This window comes from Trichechus manatus, unplaced genomic scaffold (assembly GCF_000243295.1).
Source record: "Trichechus manatus latirostris isolate Lorelei unplaced genomic scaffold, TriManLat1.0 scaffold00001, whole genome shotgun sequence".
Lineage (NCBI taxonomy): Eukaryota > Metazoa > Chordata > Mammalia > Sirenia > Trichechidae > Trichechus > Trichechus manatus.
In genome coordinates, this window is record NW_004443937.1 from 19,678,911 (window position 1) to 19,700,829 (window position 21,919).

General features: G+C 44.9%; 1 protein-coding gene across 1 annotated transcript in view; it reads left to right on the plus strand.

Annotated features, from left to right (window-relative positions):
- The first annotated feature begins 2,004 nt into the window (after positions 1-2,004).
- ENTPD3 (ectonucleoside triphosphate diphosphohydrolase 3) overlaps positions 2,005-21,919 on the plus strand; it is a 49,065-nt gene continuing 29,150 nt past the window's right edge. Inside the window, exons 1-3 of the mRNA XM_004368413.1 lie at positions 2,005-2,047; positions 5,215-5,342; positions 14,410-14,527. Of these exons, the coding sequence (XP_004368470.1) occupies positions 2,008-2,047; positions 5,215-5,342; positions 14,410-14,527 (286 nt within the window). The 5' untranslated portion in view covers positions 2,005-2,007. The remainder of the gene's footprint in view (positions 2,048-5,214; positions 5,343-14,409; positions 14,528-21,919) is intronic.

A 21,919-nucleotide genomic window follows, 5' to 3' on the forward strand; every position in this document is an offset into this window, starting at 1 on the left:
AGAGGCATTCCTCTCCTAAGGCCCTCTTAGGGTAGGCAGTTTGGCCCCCACCTGCACAGAACAGGAAACAGGTGGAGGCCAGGGCCTAGATCTCTAGGAGAGACCAGGTGGGCCCGGGACATAGTCTGGGCCTCAGCTCTCCATTCCCACATTCAGGGGCCTCATAAAGGGAGAAACCCAATTAGCCCTCTTGCTGGGATCATCCCAAGGGTCCTTGGGGTCAGAGGTCCAGAGGGATGCCTGTAGCTTCATTGTAACAGGCTCCTGGGACATTGGATCGCTGCTGCCCCCATGCTGCATTTTTGTCGTCTTTCCTACTTGGCCTCTTCCAGACTGTGCTTGTCCTCGGTTTTGACCTAACCACATCCATATAAAATGGGATGGGGGAGCGTTGCTCTTAATATCCAGCGAGAATGTCTGTGGGGATGGCCAAGGCTGTTTTGCTGTGATACATGAAAAGGAATTGTGTGCTTTACTTTGCGCTCCTGGCCCCCAAGAGCTGGTCTGTCTGCTCAGTCCCCAATACTACAATTGTTTTCCCACCTCCACGCTACCCCCAAGGAGAGATGGGGCTGTTTCCTGGCATAGGGCCGGCCTGCTGAGGGCCCCATGAGGCCCTGAGCGCCCACGTTTCACACCCAGTGCCCAGTCCTTGCCCCGCCCTGCCCCCACTTCCCCTCCACTTGGGGTTGGGGTACTGATGGAGGGAACTAGAAGAGAGATCCAAAGGTTCTTGGCCCTGACGCAGACAGAAGAGGGAGACAGGCAGTGGACCTCCACTTGGGCAGGCACGTGAAGCCTCCTCTTCCATTTAGGTGATGGTAGAGGGAACCAGAAGAGGGGAAGGTGAAGTGCTATTTGGCCCGGACACGGAGCGGGGTGGGGTGGGGGGTGGGGGGTGGGCAGTGAACCACTTGGAGCAGGCGGGGGTGGTGTCCGAGATGAGGTTGTCTCTCCCTCTGTTCCTCTTCCACGGAGGGCTAAGGGCGAAGGTAGAAGGAACTAGAAGAGGGATGGTGAAGAAGTACTTGGCCTTCATACCGACAAGGGGCGGTCCCGGCCTCAAGCTGCGCCGCCCCCGCCCCGCCCTGCCACCTCCGCGCCTCTGCTGACGCCTCCTGCGCGCTGGCCGCCGGCTGCCACTGCTGCAGCGCCACTGTCTTCCCCGACTGGCCGCACACAGGTGAGAGCATGGCACCCCGCGCCGAGCCTCCGAGGAAAGAGCGGTGGACTGCGCGAGGCTGACGGCCGGGAGGGAAGGAAACGGAATCGGATTCCCGTAGATGGCCGAGGACGCGAGCCCCAAATCCTCGGGCGGCGGGAGGTGGTCCGTGCCACGCTCGGGATTGGAGGATTGGGCTTCACCCAGCGCTTCTACGGGCCAGAAGATGCGCTGGGTGCTTAGATGCCTGTCACTGTGAGGACGCAGTCCAGAATAGCTACCCACCCTCCGATTTTGGGCGTGCTGGACCCTAGGGGCCCGACGCCCCCTTGCAATATATTTCTAGCCCGCAGCTAAAGATAACTGCTCTTGGGCCTTTAAAGAGCGACTCTGGGCTCACGAGGTACACAGAAACCTCCCTTTCTGGTGTGCTTGGCGGAAAAAGCCTTGCTTCAGCCCCGTGAATGTTTTAATAACAGGAGGAAGATTTGTTCTAGCCCCGGGTGGTGTGTAGAGGTGGGGAGATACCTGCTAAAAATACCTCCAAAATTTAAGAGGATGAATTTTTGGATTTTTTTTTTTTTTTTTCAGTTTAAAGTTTCAGAAACCTTTTCTTCCCCTCCTTGCTTTTGGGGAGGAGATACTAGAATTACGCCCTAGCTTCAGGTCTTTCTTCGAAGTTGCAGGTTTGGGCTCATCTGGCCTCTGAAGAGGTTTTGATATAGAGAGAGTGGAGTGGGTTGGTGTTTGAACGTTGTGCAAGTTTATTAAACTTCTTAGTTAGAGCCTCAGAGGCCAGGAGGCATTGTCATTCTCTGTTCTCTCGCCGGCAGCTGGGAGAAAAGATGTTCACCGTGCTGAACCGCCAACCCTGTGAGCAAACAGGTTAGTATATCTCCGCAGGCAGCAGGCATGGTTTTGTCAAATCACACGAGAGTTCCAGCTTCAGCCCGCGGTCTTTCATCCACGGCCCCTGCAAATGAGTGTTTAATGAATCTCATTGGTTTGAGACTCGGTTGCTCACCAGGGTTTCACTACCAGCACTCCTCGGATAAAAGTACTGCTTTTCATCAAAGCCCGCACAAAACAAGGATTCACACGCATATTTCACTTAGATGATTTTTCTGCTTTGTGTAATCCGTTAATTTGACCCTTGTGGTTTCCCTTACAAAGCCGTGTGTAAGGTTTGCTTTAAAATATTCTTGATTTTGTGATGAATTCTAAAGGACTCGGATCTTGCATTTACATCCAAGTGTTGTTGCTGGCTCAATGTCTACGGCAGCCTTCTTCCCCCTCCCCACATGGGTCAGCATTGTTATCACTTATAAATTAGTAGGGGCAGTTTCTAAGAATGCAGTCATGTGTGCAGAATGCACACACACGCACGCACACGCACGCACGCACGCACATGTATACGCCGGGCCCCGCCTGTCTGTGGATGAAAGGTCTGCCGTCTCCACTTCCAGGTAAGCACCTTGTAATTACAGTGTTTATCTAGCGCTAATGGTAGCACAACTCTGAATTGCCTCCCTAAATGAATGGGGCCTGGTCTGGTCCATTTGCTTTGCAATAACCTTTTCTGCTGGGCAAAAGTTTGCATAAGGTAATTACAACTTTTAACCTGAAAACTGCTGAAGCGCTGAGGTCTTAGGAGGCCAGGCGCGTGGCTGTGGTCAGGAGACTGCCTGCACACCATTACTGTCCAGTGTTCTGTAGTTGGGCCCCTAAACTGAGTATGCTTGTCTTCTAAAAGGACATGTGTTTTAGGATAGTGGGGGCAATTTCTAAGAATTTTGTTTTAAAGGAAATTTGACCTAAGGAACTGGTTTACTTTGATTTTCAGGTTTTCCCCAAAACACTTTGGAATTTCACCACATGTACTAGAACATCACACATAGGGACCAATTGGCTACATTCCTTCGAAAGGACAAGTTTAACTTGGCAGATTCAACCTCAAATTATCCACTGTGTTTTGTTAGGAGAAAAATCTCTTAAACCTGTATAACTGACACTGACACATGCATTCTTTAAAAGTTGACGTGAAGCATTGCCTCTGTGGATAAGCTGGTTCCCAGCTGGTTCCCATATTTTATCTGGACTCACAGAAAGTGATTTAGGATCCCTTGAGTGGCTCCGAAGGCCAACTGCACGGTGGGTGATGTTTTGGTTGGACTGGCCCCTTCCAGTTGGTATTACAAATGATGCTTCAGTGAGTAACCTTGTATGTAAGTCATTTTACACACATGGGGCTGGTTCTGTGGAATCAATTTCCAGAAGTGGGAACAGCTGGTATGTGTATTTATAATTTTGATAATATTGACAAATGGCCCTCCACTGATGCTGTATACATCTGTTTACACTCCTACTGACAAAGTAGACAAATTAAGGTGTTAAGTGACCACCTTTGACGTCAGGAAGTGTCTGAAGCTACATCTATACTGCAGGGTATCAGATGGGGCAGAAAAAGTTGTCTGCTGTGAGCCACTGAGACCCACCACATGACTGTGGGTATTGTGATGCAATTAGATATTGGGGCTGAATCTAATTCTCCCATGGTGGCCTACATATGCCTTTTATTTCTTCCAGGAACATGTCTCCTAGAAATAATAAAATGGTAAACCATAGGTTATGGTGATCTAAGAGTAAATGTTCTGGAATAGGGCAGGATCTGTCCCGTTGCTTTCTGTGAGGATGGCAATGTTCTATAGTTATGCCATCCAATATGGTAGCCACTAGCCACGTGTGGTTATTGAGCACTTGAAATGTGGCTAGTGCAACTCAGGAACTGAACTTTTTATTTATTTAATTTTAATTAATTTAAGATTTTAATAGCCAACTGGTGAAGGACATAATCGAGATGCAAATGTCAGTCTCCCCCTCTCTGAATCCAGGAATCTTTCCACTAAATCAGTGTTTATCATAGTTCAGTCATTTGAGTGCCACCATTAATATTTATGGAAACCCTAGTGGCACAGTGGTTAAGAGTTCAGCTGCTAACCAAAGGCAGTTTGAATCCACCAGGCACTCCCTGGAAACCCTGTGGGGTAGTTGGACTCTGTCCTATAGGTTGCTATGAGTTGGAATCAATTCAACGGCAACTAATTTGGGTTTTTTATTTGTTGTTATTAATATTTATAGTTCTACCAAGACTATTTTTTAATCAATATTTTAATTGAATGTCTTTTTATCTTTTAGAAAAATTATGTATAATTCATATACGGTGAAACACATAGGTTTTAAGTTGTACCCCTAAGCTGGATGTTCTTGTCTTCCAAAAGGCTATGTTTTTAGGATCGTAGGGACAATTTATAAGAATTTTTTTCTTAGGAGAAATTGTAGCTAAGGAGCTGATTTACTTTGATTTTCAGGTTTTCCCCAAAACATTTTTGAAGGTTGGATGAGTTTTGACAAATGTATATACCCAAATACCCCTACACAACTATTAAGAGATAGAGCAATTCCATCACCCTAGAAACTGCCCTCATGTTTCTACCCGGTCCTTCCCGATAAAGCCCCTCCCCAAAACCCACAGGCAACCACTGTTCTGATGTCTGTCACATGCCTGTTTTAGAACTTTAAATAAATGGAATCACCTCAGTACTGTACAGTATGTACTCTTTGGGGATAATTTCTTCTTAATTAACTGAAGTTATTTTTAAATGGTGATGCTGTGAGTCGGAATCAACTAGATGATAACTTTTTTTTTTAATGAAATATTTTATCATCTCCTTTAATGGAAAGCCTGTATTTTCTAATCCACATTAAAACAAATATTATCATTAATCATCTAAAATATAATCAGTAACATACATAAGATACTTTGGGAGACACCAGAAAAGTACCACACAGGCGTCCCTGAAAATACTGTTTTAGTCTACACTTTGGGGGAAGAATAAATGGGTATTGGAGCCCAGTAGCTACTCTGCCTTAAAAGTGTAGGTCTCATGAAACCCAGGGAAGTGACCTGTGCACACAGTATGGGCACAGTCCACGGATCCTACTGAGAAGGCCAATGTCGGTTCCTACATTCCTCTCTTGTGTCTTCATTTTAGGGTTCAAGGCCCTCTCCCGAACTACAGCCATCATTGCCTTGGTGGTCTTGCTTGTGAGTGTTGTGGTGCTTGTGGCTATCACGCTCATCCAGATTCACCAGAAAGAGGTCCTCCCTCCAGGACTGAAGGTAAGAGTGAAGGGATTGGACTTTGGGAACAGATAGTGGGTGATGATTGCACGACATGATGAACATAATTAATGTCATGGAATTATATATGTAAAAAATATTGAAATGAATGGCACAACCATTTTGGAAAACCATATAGTGCTTCCTTAGAAAGCTAGAAATAGTAATACCATATGATCCAGCAATCCCATTCCTAGGAATATATCCTAGAGAAATAAGAGCCGTCACACAAATAGACATATGCACACCCATGTTCATGGCAGCATTGTTCACAATACCAAAAAGATGGAAACAACCTAGATGCCCATCAACAGATGAATGGATAAACACACTATGGTACTTGCACACAATGGAGTACTATGCAACCATAAAAAACAATGATGAATCTGCGAAGCATCTCACAACATGGATGAATCTGGAGGGCATTATGCTGAGTGAAGTAAGTCAGTCACAAAAGGACAAATATTGTATGAGACAACTACTATAAAAACTCATGAAAAGAAGCAGTCTTTGATGGTTACAAGGGAGGGGAGGGGTAGGGGTGGAAAAACATTAAATAGACAATAGATAAGTGGTAACTTTTGTGAAGGGTAAGACAGTACACACTACTGAAGAAGCCAGCACAACTTGTACAAGGCCAGGTTATGGAAGCTCCATAGACACATCCAGACTCCATGAGGGACTGAATTACTGGGCTAAGGGCTGTGGGGACCATGGTCTTGGTAAACATCTAGCCTAATTGGCATAACATAGTTTATAAAGAAAATGTTCTACATTCTACTTTGGTGAATAGCGTCTGGGGTCTTAAAAGCTTGTGAGTGGCCATCTAAGATACTCCACTGGTCTCACACTGTCAAGAGCAAGGGAGAATGAAGAACACTAAAGACACAAATGAAAGATTAGTCCAAAGGACTAATCGACCACAACTACCACAGCCTCCATCAGATTGAGTCCAGTACAACTAGACTGTGCGCATCTACCACCACCGACTGCTCTGACAGGGATCACAACAGAGCTGGAGAAAAACACAGGACAAAATTCTAACTCACAAAAAAAGACCAGACTTACTGGCCTGATGGAGACTGGAGAAACCCTGACAGTATGGCCCCCGGACACGCTTTTAGCTCAGTAAAGAAGTCACTCCTGAGGTTCACCCTTCAGATGGGGATTGGACAGACCCATAAAGCAAAATGAGACTAGGGGGGACACTGCAGCCCAGGGGCAGGGACTGGACGGCAGGAAGGGACAAGAAAGCTGGTAACAGGGAACCTAAGGTCTACAAGGGAGAGTGTTGACATGTTGTGGCATTGGTAACCAGTGTTACAAAACAATATGTGTACTAACTGTTTAATTAGAAGCTAGTTAGTTCTGTAAACCTTCATCTAAAGTACAATAATATAAATAATAAATAAAGAGACTGAAATTGACCCTAGATGCACCTAACTGAAGCAAAAATGACAAACAGTGTAGTTCTGTGGGAAAATGCTAATAGTGGCACCAACATCCTGAACTAAGTTGGGTCAATGGGAAGATGAGGAGGCTACTGAACATCCGACTTCCACATTAAGCGGAAACCTTATTGGCCATTTCTCATTAGAAAGGGAAACCTCAGTGGCTGCACTGTCCAACACAGTAGCCACTAGCCTCATACAACTATTAAGCACTGGAAATGGGGTCAGATATGCCTTAAGTGTAAAATACTAGATTTTAAAGACAAAGTATGAAATATGCAACATTTCATTAATAACTTTATATTGCTTTCCTGTTGAAATGATAATACTGGGTTAAATAAAATACATTATTAAAATTAAAAAAAAGTTGAAATGGCGAATATTTTGTTATATATATTTTTAATACATAAAAATTTTTTTAAAAGAGCAAAGGGATGAAATAAGCTATTCATAGACCAGCATAACATCAATTATTCTAAAACCATGAGTTAGAAAAGAAAATTTGCTCCCTCTGCCTTTGGCTGGAGCCAGGAGAAGGTGATGTAAGACCCAAGGGAGAAGCCCTAAGGGTGCTGGGTTTGTCAGCTTTGAGGCTACAGATTAATGGTACGGGCCCCTTCTCCAAGGATTTGCTTTGACTCCTGTCTGTAGGAACCAAAGCTAAAGTTTGTAGCCAAGAATTGCAGATGACTACCAACTTTTTGTCAATTAGTACATATTCTAGTTTTTACCAGCTTGCCCGTTTCCCCAGACCACACAACTCTGATCATGAGTGGAGATCGGGTGACCCAGGCTCCTATTCTAGCCTAAACCCACTGCCATCAAGTCAATTCCAGCTCCTAGTGACCCTATAGGACAAAGTAGAACTGTCGCATAGAGTTTCCAAGGAGCGCCTGGTGGATTCGAACTGCTGACCTTTTGGTTAGCAGCCATAGCTCTTAACCACTGTGCCATCAGGGTTTCCTGTTATAGCCGAGCCTGGGTAAACAAAAAATCAAGACCTTGGAAAGGTCTCCTTGAGCTGTATTTGTACGGCCTCTCTTGGGTCTAGAACGTGTGCCATGATCCTCTGACACTTTTCTCCCTTTAAATACGTGAAAACTAGTTTTGGCTGGAGGGCCATAGGGTCCAGGGAATTGAACTATGTTATTTGAATCTCATTTAGCATTTATACCTGACTCTAGGGAGTTCTTTCTGTACTCTCCTGCTATTAGTGACTCTTCAAAGGTTATATTTGAAATAGAATTATCTTAAAATATAAGAAAGAAACTAATATTGCTTTGGGTCTGTGGGTAGGTTAGATCTACCATTTGGAGACCACACTTCTAAAGGATTTAAATAAAATCTCCTCTAGATAATGACATTTAGTTCCTTGATAAGACATTTTACTTAAGTATCTCAGTTGCCATGGATAACACGAGTTAAAAAAAGAAGCAGGGGTTGGGGGCGGGGGGAACCTTATGTAACTGTCCAGTGATGAGAGGAAAACAAATTTATCTGGTTGTCCAAGACATTAGCTGAGGCCTAGAAAAGCCGTTTTCCCAAGTTCCAGGCACTGTCTTCCTCTATAAACAATATAACATCAGCACCATTGCCTCCACTTTGCGAGTAAAGAAATGGAGGTTACAGTCAGCGGATGACAGAGCCAGAACTGAAACCGAGGCTCTTCTGATCTCAAGGCCCTTCACTTTATCCCCCACCTCTCCCTGATCCTGAGCTCTAAATGGAGAACTCAGGCAGAGGCACTGACCTCTGAGAGGAAGAGGGATATGTCCTCAGTTGTACAGGAGAGAAGCGAGGAGGAAAGGTTTATTAAATTGGGGAGAGAATTTAAGACTAGTACCACTTTTAGATCCTGCTAACTGGGCCGCTGCTCTAGGCCCTGCACTTTAGAGGGCCCAGCTCTAGCTGTACCCCAGCTGCATCTCTCTCTCTCTGGGACAAGGGAATATACCCACAAGAGCCCCTTGTAGAACACACTGTAGTAGCTGGCACCCAGAAATTCCTGCCCTAATGGTTCCAAGTCCATTTCAGGGGTCTGTGTAGACCTCCTCCTGAGGGTGGACCTCACTAGTGGTCTGAGGGGTGGCCAGGGAAGGGGGCAGCTTCTGGCAGGGGGTGTAGACAGCTTGGATGTGAGATCTGGGCTGTCCACAGGTGTGTGCATGAGCTCCTTATTCTGTTGGTTTTCCAGGGATGGGAGAGAACAAGTTTGGGGCAGGGGCAGGGCAAAAGCCTCCATTTATGAGATTTTGCCTCATGCCCCACAAAATGTTAGGCATGAGCTGGTTAAGGCAGTTGTCAGATGATGGCTTCCACTTTTTCTGAGAGGTAAGAGGTAGGTCCTCTGTTCGTACTGGAGGGAGATGGAGGAATTACTTAGAAGACTAAAAGAGTAAACTGAATAGAGAAAAGTATATCCCAGGGCAGTAGAAAGGGCACCATTAAAGGAGGTTCAGTGCTGCTATCTTAGGTTGGGTTCCCCTAAAAGTAGATCCTAAGACAAAGATGTAAGTGTGAGTAGTTTTCCTGGGGGTGATCCCAGGAAGCATGGGTCGGGAGGTGGGGGAAGTGAGATGGGAGGTAAGGCAGCAATAGAGGGCCTGTTATCCAGCAAGTCATGACTGTGAACAGCTAGGACTTAACCCTGCTAGGGGTCCCTAAGAGTCAGTGCAGAATCCACCTCAGAGTTGGCCCCGACCAAGGGGCATAGAGAACACATCCCTCAGAGTTACCCTACTCAAGGGGTATTTATACATCACCTCCCACCAGTCATTGGCTGAGGTTGTTGCCTGAAGATGTTACTCTAGCTCTCCTAGCATGCTGTGTTCTCAGAGCAGAGTGAGCTCAGGCCAGGGACGGACTACCCAATAAGCAAGGTATGCACGGGCTTACTTGTGCTTACTAATCTGTAGTGCACCATTTCACATGGGTTTCACCATATCTGATGTACCACCAGAGAGTAAAGGGAAAAAAAGAGTCCAGTGGCCTTAAGCAAGGATTTGGAGGGACCAGAAGAGACACCCTCCTCGAATTAGCTGACGGTTCAAAGAAAGAATTTTTAATCTCTTCACAGCCTTGATATCAGGCCCTAGTCACAGCTGTAGGGGACAGGAAGTTGTATAACATTGGAAGATTGGCTCAGAAGGCCTATTCTCTTTAATTGGATGGATTACATTTGAGAAAAGACAGGTGTTCTGGGAAGAGACTGGTCCACATGCAGTTTTCTCAGGGTGTTGCAAGACCTCTCTCCTTCTGTTTGCGGTGTACACTGGGGGTGGGGGTGGGGTTGTGAGGTGAAGTTGAATAAATATGAGGGCTTTTTAATAGTGTGATTTTTTGTGTTTTCCAAGTCCCATTTTGCCTTTGTGTGTTGCTGACAGTTGGTTACAAGGGGCCAGCTCCACAGTCATCAGTCTTTAGGATCCTGGAATGTTACTCAAAACCGTCATGAAATGTCATGCTATCTGGCTGTTAAACCCAACCATGACTTATCTCTGACGTTGGCTTATTTGAGTCTTAGAGCAGAAGTATTAAAACTCAGTCAAGGGTCTAAAACGTCTCCAGTCCCTTTTTCCTTGTGTTACTGGTCTGACCTGTTCCACCAGCTTGAAGAGTTAAGTATGATGGCATGGCTTTCATTTTTCACACAGGCTCCCACCTGCTTTATTATCATTAAGCCCAACAGCTTCCTCTTGAGCCTTCTCCGTCCCCACCCTCAGTCTTAACTGTCCAGGAACCCTGGAGCTTCTCAGTCCTATATGGTCAGTATCTCATTGCCATTGCCTCTTGTAGCCACATGATGTCACCATTGAAGATGAGTCCTGCACAGTCTCAGGGTTTCAGGGATGCCGTCTGTGACCTGCTCAAGCACATTAGTTGCATATGTTGGGTGCCAAGGTCATGGGTCATTTTAGTTCACATTCCCATGCTCAGTAATTACTTTCCAAAGCACAACCACTGGGCCGGGCGATGTTGACGCCATTCCTTTCTAGCTTCATTGAGCCTTGGTCATCAGCCAGATCTACTTGTTGAAGAGCAAGAGTTGGATAATTCGTTTCTTCCTTTCCAGAAGACCCTGGGCTCCTTATTCAAATTGGTGCACCTCTTCCCCAGCCAGATCTGCACACTGCTTAATTAAGTGTTTGCTTTCGAGGGACCTTTTATCTGGACAAAGAAAGTCTGTGATACTCTTATCAGGCATCTTAATACTAAGCTGTCTCCCATTAAACTTGATTTTCTTGGGACTCAGGGGAAAGCGTGGGGGCTATAAGTCCAGGTTTGAGAGTTCGTTAGTCCCAGGCTTGGTCTCAGGTATGTGACCTTAGGCACTTATTTACTTCTGCAAGCCTCAGTTTCCCCATCTGTTAAATGGGGATAATGATGGTACCTGTTTATGAATGTGATAACACTTATTAAAGCACTTTATACAGTGCTTGGCATATTAGAAGTACTTAATGAGTATTTATTACTAGTAGTGTTCTTATTAGAGTCATAGTGAATAATCTAAGAACCTGACCTTATGACCTTTGCTTTTGCTTTTGTTGGAAAATCACACAGTCTTTACATTTTGGACCGTGAGGTTCAGTTCTGAAGACTATGTATTTCGTTTTGGTTAACCCACTGTGTCTTCATATCCACATTGAAGCTGTGGTGTTTTCTGACACTGCATTAGACAGAGGATTACTTATTACTTTTCATCCAAACATCACCCTCTAGCTGAATTGAATAGATTAGAATTCATTTCCCCCCTCACTTCCCATTGAGTCATATTGAATTCCACTGAGCTACGCGAATGTGCTCTGAAAATTGGTTGAAGACCAATTTTTCCACTTCTGAAAATGTCAGTAAACAATGGTGGAATAGATCTGTGTAAGTCAGAAGCAGAGTTCAACCTTAAGGCTGGACCACCCAGCACCGGATCAGGTGCCTGAAGGGGCAACCCTTTCTCCTGGCTCTCGGAGCAGAGTCTCTGGCTGCCCCAGACGCTGGTGAGAGCTGGATCCCAGCCAAAGTTACACATAAGAATGGGCACTGTTCCTTCTTTCTGATCTCAGCCCAAGAGCTTTGGGCTTCATACCAGGAAAGCACACATTCTTTGTGAAGTGTGGGAGAGAAGAAGTTTTGGGAAAAGGCAGGTACACTCTGGAGTAATTTTTCTCTTGTTCTCTCTCCTCTTGTTTTTTTGGGTCAGCGCCGTGCAGTGAGGAGTGTTTGGGGGTGATCAGGTCAGCAGCAGGAGGGAGGAAAGAAAGCAGGCTGGTAAGAAGGAGGCCCAGGGCTCTTCAGTGCCTGTTTTCCTTCTTGCCTTCAGTTTCAACCTGTGCTTTAATCTCGCTGTGAGTGTCGGCCTGGACATAACGTGAACAATGCCTGCTCTTGTTCACCATGGGGGATGTCATGTTAGGATCCGGTTAACATTCATCAGCCTCAAGGCCTGAGACTAAGAGGCCATCCAAATTTAAATACCAGTGTACACAGGGTGTTTTATCTCAACATAATGGAGAAGCTGTGATTCAGGGGCTGGAGCAACTTTTTTTTTTTAGTTTGGCTTGATCCCATTTCAAATGAAATAAGTATTTGTAATTTGTAATAGTAGAAAGTTGGAAACCTCTGACACGCCTAGAATCAAGGAATTTGTTAAATAAATTATTCTATGTCTCACACTGGATGTAATGAAGTATTGAAAGTGGTGATATAAATCTATTTTACTAGCAGGGAAAGATGTTCATGATATATTGTTAAATAAGAAAAGAGCATTGAAAAGACTAGGTACAAGGGAACACTGAGTTCCTGTTAAGGATGGTGAAATACTTGGAAAAAGATAGTGGTAATGGTTACACAACAGGATGAGTGTCATCAATGTCACTGAATTGTACATGTAAAATTTGTTTATTTGGCAAATGTTCTATTTTTACTGCAATTTAAAAAAATAGACAATGTATAGTATCGTCCTATGTTGACTTGAAGATACATATCTAAACACGTGTATGCATGTACGTATACACACAGAAGGCCATTTGGAAAGATGTATAACGAGGTGTTAAGACAATAGTGGGATTTGAGGTGTGTTTTTCACTTTTTTTCCTTGTTTTCTATTGCTTGCTTTTTTGTCTATTTAGTTTGACTGGTTTTTCTCTATGTGGTTAAAAAAAAAACAAAAACCTGTTGACTTTGAGTTGATTCTGACTTATAGCGACTGTGTAGGACAGAGTAGAACTGCCCCATAGGGTTTCCAAAGAGCGGTTGGTGGATTCGAACTGCTGACTTTTTGGTTAGCAGCCAAGCTCTTAACCACTGTGCCACCAGGGCTCCATAGCCTGTACTTATTGAACATCCACTAAGTGCCAGGCATATAGTCTATTTACTTCTGAAAATAAACTTTCCAAAGTGGAGAGAACCCAAAGAGGTGAGGCATCTTACCTGGTTGCGAAGGTGAGAATGCATCCCAGTCAGCCTGCCTCTAGAACCCACCTTCGTCTTCCCTGGTATAAGCTAAGCTAACCCAGTGGTGGCAGAATGAGGGAAAGGCTACCATCCAAAAAACTTCTAACTCCCTTTGGCTGATTCTAGGCACAACCAGATGCTGGCCTTGGGTCAGCGTTGCTGAGTCAAGTCCCCACAGGCTGCTCATACATGCTCTTTCCTGGTGGGATATGGTCCAGTGCTGGGCGGGGCCAAACCTTCAGGCGAAGCTCTCTGGTGCCTGCCTCAAGCTGGGCAAGACAGTTCAAGACTCTCAGTCTTTTTTGCTGTGCAGTCAACACCTTCCTGACTATTTGTTCACATACATTTTACTAAAGTGGGAGCAATATGTCAATATTATTATTATTATTTTACCGTTGTAAAAATATAGATAACACAACATTTGCCGATTCAACATTTTACATGTGTACAATTCAGTGACACCAACTACCCAATATTGTTTTGTTTTTTTTCCTCCTTGATACAAATGCTGTAATTCTGAGGGCTGATGCAGATATTAAAATGTCTCTCTCTTGTGAGAACTTCCTACTGTAGTTTCCTTTTGATTGTTTAGTCCCAAGCTGATAAGCCTGGAAGTTTGACAAAAACTAGAGGACAGCCAGGTGACTGACCATTCATTTCCCTTCTGAGACCCACGTGGCTTCTGTCCCCCACCTCAGGAGTCAGGATGACGGGGAATCAGGGGACCAATCTTTGTATGCAAGATCCTTGGCGTACTAATTCTCAACCTTGGCTGTACATTGGAAGCTTTAAAAAAAAAAAATTGATGCCTGAGTCCACTCCCAGATATTCTGATTTAGTTGGTCAGAGGTTCATCCTTGGCATTGGGAGTTTTTAAAGCTCCTCAGATGATTCTAATGTGTGGCCAAGGCTGAGAACCATGCCCTAGAACATCTGACCTGCCTTACTCCATCCCCTTCCCCCACAGTCCAAGGAGACAAAGGTAGTTTAGAGAAAATAGTTTTCTTCTTTCGGCCAGCCCTACCTAAGTGAAGGAATGTGGATTAAGCTCCCAAAGGTATTCGGGGTTCCCTGTGGCCAGCTGGAGAAAGGATCCTCAGGGAGGTCTGGCTGCCCAGGCTGCTTTGAGCCTAGCCCATTTTTGACTCTTCCTTCCTCTTTTTGTTCAGTATGGAATCGTGCTGGATGCTGGATCTTCCAGAACAACAGTCTACGTCTATCAGTGGCCAGCAGAGAAGGAGAATAATACCGGAGTGGTCAGTCAAACCTTCAGATGTAGCATGAGAGGTAAGGACAAAGTGTATCTGGGAGGCCCAACAGGGAGCAAGGTAGAGTCCTAAGGCCCTACAGAGGCCTGGAGAGGTCCGGAGAAGCTGCCTGGAGGCAGGGAATGAGTACTGGACTGGGAGTTGGGAAAAAATGAGATCTTGTGCAACTGCTGCTGTTCATCAGTGGGTGACCTTGGGCCAGTCAGTTCCCTTCACTGGGCCTCAGTTTTCTCATCTGTAAACAGGGCGGGGGAAGGCATGTCAAGAACTGTGAATGGTCTGAGATTTTACCCTGCCACAGTTTCATGGATGCTGGTAGAAAACATGAGACTCCTGGGTCAGAAACAAAGGACAGATGATTACTCACAGTACTAGCAGTAGCCAGAGCATCAAGCATTTTCTTACGCTAGCTCCCTGAGCCCCGATTCTCACAAGGTGATATGAATAGAGCCAGATAGCACCTGCTCATGCTGTGGGTTGTGTTACAAAAGAGGAACCCTGAGATTGGGGAACCTGAAACATTTATAATTGGCAGTGAGCATGCCTGCCTTTTGCTCTGGAGGGAGATACTACATCTGCCAAGGCTGCTCACTATACAAACATCCTTGAAAACATAGTCCAGAACAAAGGCAGTTAGTGCCTCTGCTCACAAGACATGCAGAAAGATAAGGGACCCATGGAGAATTGTCTTCCGACAGGGGAAAGATGGGGTGGGGGTGGGGGCGGACAATACATAAACAATTGGACATGGCTGTGTTCCAATAAATCTTTATTTATGAACACTAAAATTTGAATTTTGTATGATTTTCACATATCACAAAATACTACTCTTCTTTCAGTTTTTTTCTTCAACCATTTAAAAATGTAAAAACCACCTTGGCTCACAGACTGTACAAAAATGGTGGTGAACAGAATTTGGTTCATGGGCCACCTACCCCTGAAGTAGACTATTATCAGCATGTTTAATGACCCCTCAACGCTACTCTGTGATTGCAACTCCCTGCCTTTCCGAAAATATATCCTGAATTTGATGTTAACTCTTTCCTTGTTCTTCTTGATAGTTTTGTCCTTGGCATTACTTAGTTTTTCCTGTTTTCAAAAATAGAATCAAACATATATTCTTCCGTAATTTGCTTTGTTCACTAACATCAGGTTTTTAAGATTCATCTATGTTGATATGAGTACCTGTAGCTCATTCATTTTTCCTTGCAAATGATGGATATTTGTATTTCCCTGGTTACTAATAAGGCTGAGGATCTTTTCATATGTTTATAGCCATTTCTATTTACTATGAAAAGCCTGTTCATGTCTTTTGCTCTTTTTTCTACTGGATTGCTAGACTTTTCTGATTGATCCGTTGGAATTCTTTATATGTTCTGAATGTGAATATTTTGCTAATATTATTATTATATTATCGTTAATATCTTATCACAGTGTGTGATTTGTCTTTTTAGTCTCTTCACGGTGTCTTTTGATGAATAGAAGTTCTTAATTTTTATGCAGGTGCAGTGATCAGTCTTCTCCTTTATAGTTTGCTCTTTTGTATGTTTTATTTAAGAAATCCTTCCCTCTCCTGAGATCATAAAGATATTCTTCTATCAAAAGTTTTATAATTTTGCCTTTTACAATTAAGTCTTTAATCTACATAATCAAGGCCATTTAGTGAGTGTATGTTTGTGTATGCTTTTTTTAAACCACACTCTTTAAAGCATTATGGTCTTTTAGGTTGACCTGGAACTTCCTACCCAGTGTGTTCCAAATGAGTTACATGTATACCCTCGTCCCACAGTGCAACCAGTCAGTGTCTGGAGCAGCCAGAGACTCTAGACCAATCCTCCTAGCCTAAGTAGCCTCCTTCATTTCTTTCAATGAACTGCACAAATATAATTTCTTGGAGGTCATGGTACTGAAAAAGTTAGGATGCAGAGTTAGCCATTCTAGTTAGAGAACAAGAGTTCTTTGGATAACCAGGTGAATTCTGATCAACTTCCCTCCCAGGGAGGTTGGCCAGGAGTGGGTCTACCCTGATGCACAGGTGCTGCAGGTTGGGTTCTCCAGAAACAGATGTTGAGACAGAGTTTGGGATGCAAGGTAGTTATTAGGGATCCACACTTCTGGAAGGAAGGAGACAGAGGACTGGAAGGAGTAAACTGCAGTGCAGGCCTGACAAAGTTTCAGCCTCTTAAAGTAATCCTGCATTAGGTTGGAATGGCCTGAAGTGGCTGGGCTATGATACCCTTGTCACCCTAAGTCATTGGACGTTTACCACTCTGGGAAGAGCAAGACCTTGAGCCAGGCAGCTGTCTGCAGCTGAGGCAAAGCCTGAAGGAGCTGACAGCTGGGACGATAAGTCTTTATTTCAAGGAACATCTGCATGGTGCATCTGCAGTTTCACTACAACAGAGGACTTGGATGTTTTCTGAGTACTGCTGGCATAGTCATCCATGAGACACAGGCAGCAGTAACCTTGCTCTGACCTCATCCAGAGGTCTTTACTCTGTTCTCCTAACTTCTGTGCCCCTTCCTCACCTCCAAGCATGAAAAGGGCAGTGGGATACTCCTTTAGAAAAGAGAAACCACCTGCTCCAAGAAAAGAGAGGTTAGTGTAGGATAGTGATTAAGACTTCTGTGCCTTGCTGTGTGAGCTCTAGAAAATTATCCAACCCCTCTAAGTCTTGACCTCCTCATCTCTAAAATAGGGATAAAAAAAATAATAATACTTACTCCATAGAAATGTCATAATTTATATAAAGCAGGTAGAAATGCCTAACATACAGTAAGTGCTCAATAAGTGTTAGGTATTATTATTCATGGGGTACCATACTTCAGAGCTCCTGGTGGATCTTCTTGCCAAACAGATTACTGTGATTCAGAGTTACAAGATCTCTTTTTTCAGACCTGGGAGAGTAATTCAGCCAATCAGTGCTGGTGGGACTATCACTATAGAAAGAAGTGGGGCTTTGGTGGAGAGGGATCACAGGCAGTCCCTCGGGGAGAAGGGCCCTTGGCCAACCCTGAATGGCATATGTGATTTAGGGGAGGGGCAGGGTCATGGAGCCCACACCACATCCATAAATGGATCCTCCCTTCTTTGATCACAGTAGCCTCAGGCATCCAAATACACTCTGAGTGACCAGAAGACCTCAAACCGAAGCTTAGATCAGAGAGTTTGAAGTTTTTCAAGTGTCAGCCCTCAAAGACATGTGGCTTCTCCAAGGATAATTTGGGTTTCTGGTTTCTCAATTGCAAATTTCCCCAGGACTCCCCATCCTTAGCCAATCTGAGGGAGTGGTGAACGCCAGCTCACCTCGCAGTTGTCCTGGAAGCCTAGCCCTTCAGAGATTCCTTCCTCTGTGGGTCCCTGGTGGGTGTCAGTCCTCAGTTGCTGCTGTTTTCCATGAATCATTGGGTGCTGCCTTTGCTGCGGCTGCCTGTGTTGGTGCTTATAGCTCTGGCTGCTTGTTGCAAAGCCGTGCCTGTGAGGGGACTGGTTCCCTGCATGCCCCTCATCTCTTCTGCAGTACCCATGCTTGCTGTTGCCTTCTCCCACAAGGGACATTCAAGATATTTTTCCTTTACACTAGTGGTTTTGAATTCTTTAAACTCTACTGGAGCCTAAATTTAACTATCTCCTTCACTGAGATGACTCAAAACCAGGCCACCATAGTGGGGAAAAGCATCCTTTGCCAATAGTCAGCCAGAGCCCAAGGTGAGGCACACGCCTTTTGCTTCTGTCCCATCTGTCCAGCTCCCTCTCCCCCCCTCAATAGGAACAGTAATTTCAACTCTTCTTCATTTGGGGTTGTGAATTACAGTATCCCATGAGCCTATGAGCCCCATCTTCTTTTTCCCTCCCAGGACCTTAAGCAAATAGGCCCACTGGTGACATGCTTAGACACCTCAGGCTTCACCATCCTATCCAGTTCCTCACCAGCCCTTGTCCAGGCACCAGCTGTAGCAGAATATATTTTGTTTGCCCCAAATTGGACTATACGACCCTCTTACTGAAGAGTTGCATGCTGGTTTGAAAATGTCATTCATTCATTCATTTATTTATTTGATAAATATTTATGGGATGCCTGATATTTGCCAGAAGCTGTTCTTGGCACTGGGAGTTCACAGATAAGCAAGATATACAAAGTCTCTGCTCTTACGGAACTTACGTTCTAATGAAGATACTTAAAACCCAGTTGCCAGTGAGTCAATTTCAGCTCATGGCAACCAACCCCATGTGTGTCAGACTAGAACGGTGCTCCACAGGGTTTTCAGTGGCTGATTTTTCAGAAGTAGATTGCCATGCCTTTCTTCTGAGGCACCTCTGGGTGGATTCAAACCACCAACTTTTTGATTAGTAGCCCAGAACTTAACAATTTACATCACCTAGGAATGCCAATGAAGAAGATAGATGGATAGTAAACAAATGAGCATATAGTATGTCAGGGAGAAGTGGTGCGAAGAAAAAATCAAGCAGGGTACGGGGATAGAGAGCTCTTGTGCTGCTTTATAATGTCTTGGTGACTTTCTTTTGGGATCTACCTTATGTGGGGTTCAATGAGCATCTTGGATAGATATCTTCTCATCTTTCATGATATCAGGGAGGTTTTCTGCCGACAAATCTTCAACAATTCTCTCTGTATTTTCTGTTATCTCCCCCTGTTCTGGTACTCCAATCACTGGTAGGTCATTCCTCTTGATAGAATCCCACATAATTCTTAGGGTTTCTTCATTTTTTTAAATCCTTTTATCTGATTTTTCATCAAATGAGTTGGTGTCAAGTGCTTTATCTTCAATCTCACTAATTCTGACTTCCATTGCCTCAATTCTGCTCCTATGACTTTCTATTGAGTTGCTAATTCTGAAGTTTTATTGTTAATCTTCTGGATTTCTGATTGCTGTGTCTCTATGGATTCTTGCAGCCTGTTAAATTTGTCATTATGCTCTTCTCTAATCTTTTTAATTTCCTCTATTGTATGTTCTACGTTTTGCCTAATTTTCTTCCTGATCTCTTGAAGAGTTCTGTATATTAATCTTTTGTATTCTGCCTCTGGCAATTCCAAGAAATTTTCCTCCTGTGGAAAATTTCTAGTTTCTTTATTTTGGGAGCTTGCTGAAGCCATCATGGTCTGCCTCTTTATGTGATTTGATATTGACTGTTGTCTCCAAGCCATCAATAAATTATTATATTTATTTATTTTATGTTTGCTTACTGTGTCCTAGCTTCTTGTTTTGTTTTGATATGCCCAAATAGGCTGCTTGTGTGAACTAGCCTGCTCACTGGTGCCCCTGAAGCTTCAATGTCCTGCCACCAGGTGGCCAGACCTGCTACTAAGTGTATGAGCCCAAGAGTCCACCCACTCCTCCTGTATGGATTCAGCTCAGGTGTCCAGGTAGTCGGCCACCAAGTATGTGGTGCAGGCTGTCACCTACAGTTCTAGACAGGCATGGGTGATTGGTGTAGGCACAGGCATCCAGCTGCAGCAGGGGGACACATACTGAGCAAGGCAGGGGGCTGACGGCCACCCCCAAGTGTCCAGGAGGAAAGGGTGTCCCTGTTTCCTAGAGCACGTAGGTGGGTGGGTTTTGCAGCTGGACTATGAGCACCCAATGCTGTTGGCTGTAAGGACTGGGGGGCACCTCTTATTCTTGGGCCCCTATCGCAGGTGGCTAGGTGGTGTGGGTGGAGCCACCAGTCCTCAGGCCCCTGATGTGGGTAGGTGAAGACCCTGCTTAATGGGCAGAGCAGTGTCAAATGTCATGAACCTGCCACTTCACAGCTGAAACAGTTGAAGTTAGACTTCAGGTATATACCCTGTTGTACTGCAGTAATGAGGGCCTATGCTATTGAAATGGCCCACACAAGTCTGTGCAGGGGGAAAGGCACTCAAAGTCCATGGATCCCTTATGCCTGTGCCTAGGCAAAGGAGCTGTGCCTACCCTGAGTTCCTGGCTTAGGGGAGCTGGAAGATTATTTTTCCCCCTGTTTGTTAATTTGTTCTCTGTCCAAGGCCAAGAGAATGGCTCAGGGCATGTGACAGGTCCTACTTCTGGCCCACGGGACTCGGCAGTCGCCGAAGCTGTCCTGAACCCAGTGCAGAGCAGGGAGCAGGGAGGTAAATGGAAGAGAGGTTTTTCCCCAAGGGGGTTGTTTTTGATCCGCGCAGTAGGCCAGACACAAATGCTTATCTTTCGCTGATTGAGGGCTGCTTCTCACTGGTTCTGGATGGCCAAGTAGACTCTGTGCCGCTGGGTCTCTCCCGGTGTGCAGAACGCCTCCCGAGTGCTGCTGCTTGCCTCACTGCTCACCACCAGCTGATCCGGGCTGAAGGGCTCCGGCTCCTGCCAGGTCAGGTCTGGCAACTCCTCGCAGCTTCCAAACCGTCTCTCCCACCCCTTGCCACTCAGTCTGATTCCTCAAGTTTGCCTTTGATGTTCATGGCTCCTAAATTGTCATATGTAATCGACTCACTTGTTTTTTGGGGTCTTTGTTGTAAGAGGGACCACTGGAAGTGTCTGACTACTCTGCCGTCTTGGTCCTGCCTCCTCTTGTGCTACTTTAAACAGGATGGTCAGGGAAGGACAAAGAAGGTGATAGCTAAGCAGAGACTTAAGTGACAAGAGGGAGTGAGCCATGCAAATGCCTTGGGGAAGAGCACAGCCCAGGATGGAAGCTGCTCAGCGTTCTCTAGGAAAAGCAAAAGGGCTGGTATGGCTGCAGCAGAATGAGCAAGGGGAAGAAAGGAGAGAAACAAAGCCGAAGCTGTAGCCAGGACCAGCTCATGAAGGGCCTTGAGAGTGTAGTAAGGAGTTTGACTTTTACTCAAATGAATTTTCTTCAAAGTATGTTGGGAGCCATTAGAAAATTATGAGCAGGGAAGTAATGTGATATGACTTATGATTTTAACAGATCATTCTGTTAATAGAGAACACATAGTCTAGGGATTACCAGTAAGGGCTCACAGAGCAGGAGAGTTGAGGATGACATGATGGTGGTATGGCCTAGGCCATTGCTTCTCAACCTGAAGCGATTTTGCCTCTCAGGGGACATTTGGCAGTATCTGGAGATATTTTTGACTCTCACTATTAGGGGTGGTAGTGCTACTGGCATCTAGTGGGTAGAGGCCAGGGATGCTGCTAAACCTTATACAGTACACAAAACAGCTCTTACAACAAGAAAGTATCCTGTTCAAAATGTCAATAATCCCCGAGAGTTTGGCCCCCAGACACCCTTTTAGCTCAGTGGTGAAGTCACTTCCGAGGTTCACTGTTCAGCCAGGGATTGGACAGCCCCATAAAACAAAATGGGACTAATGAGACACAGCAGTCCAGGGATAAGGGCTAGAAGGCAGAAGGGGACAGGAAAGCTGGTGATACGGAACCCAAGGTTGAGTAAGGACGGTGTTGATGTGTAATG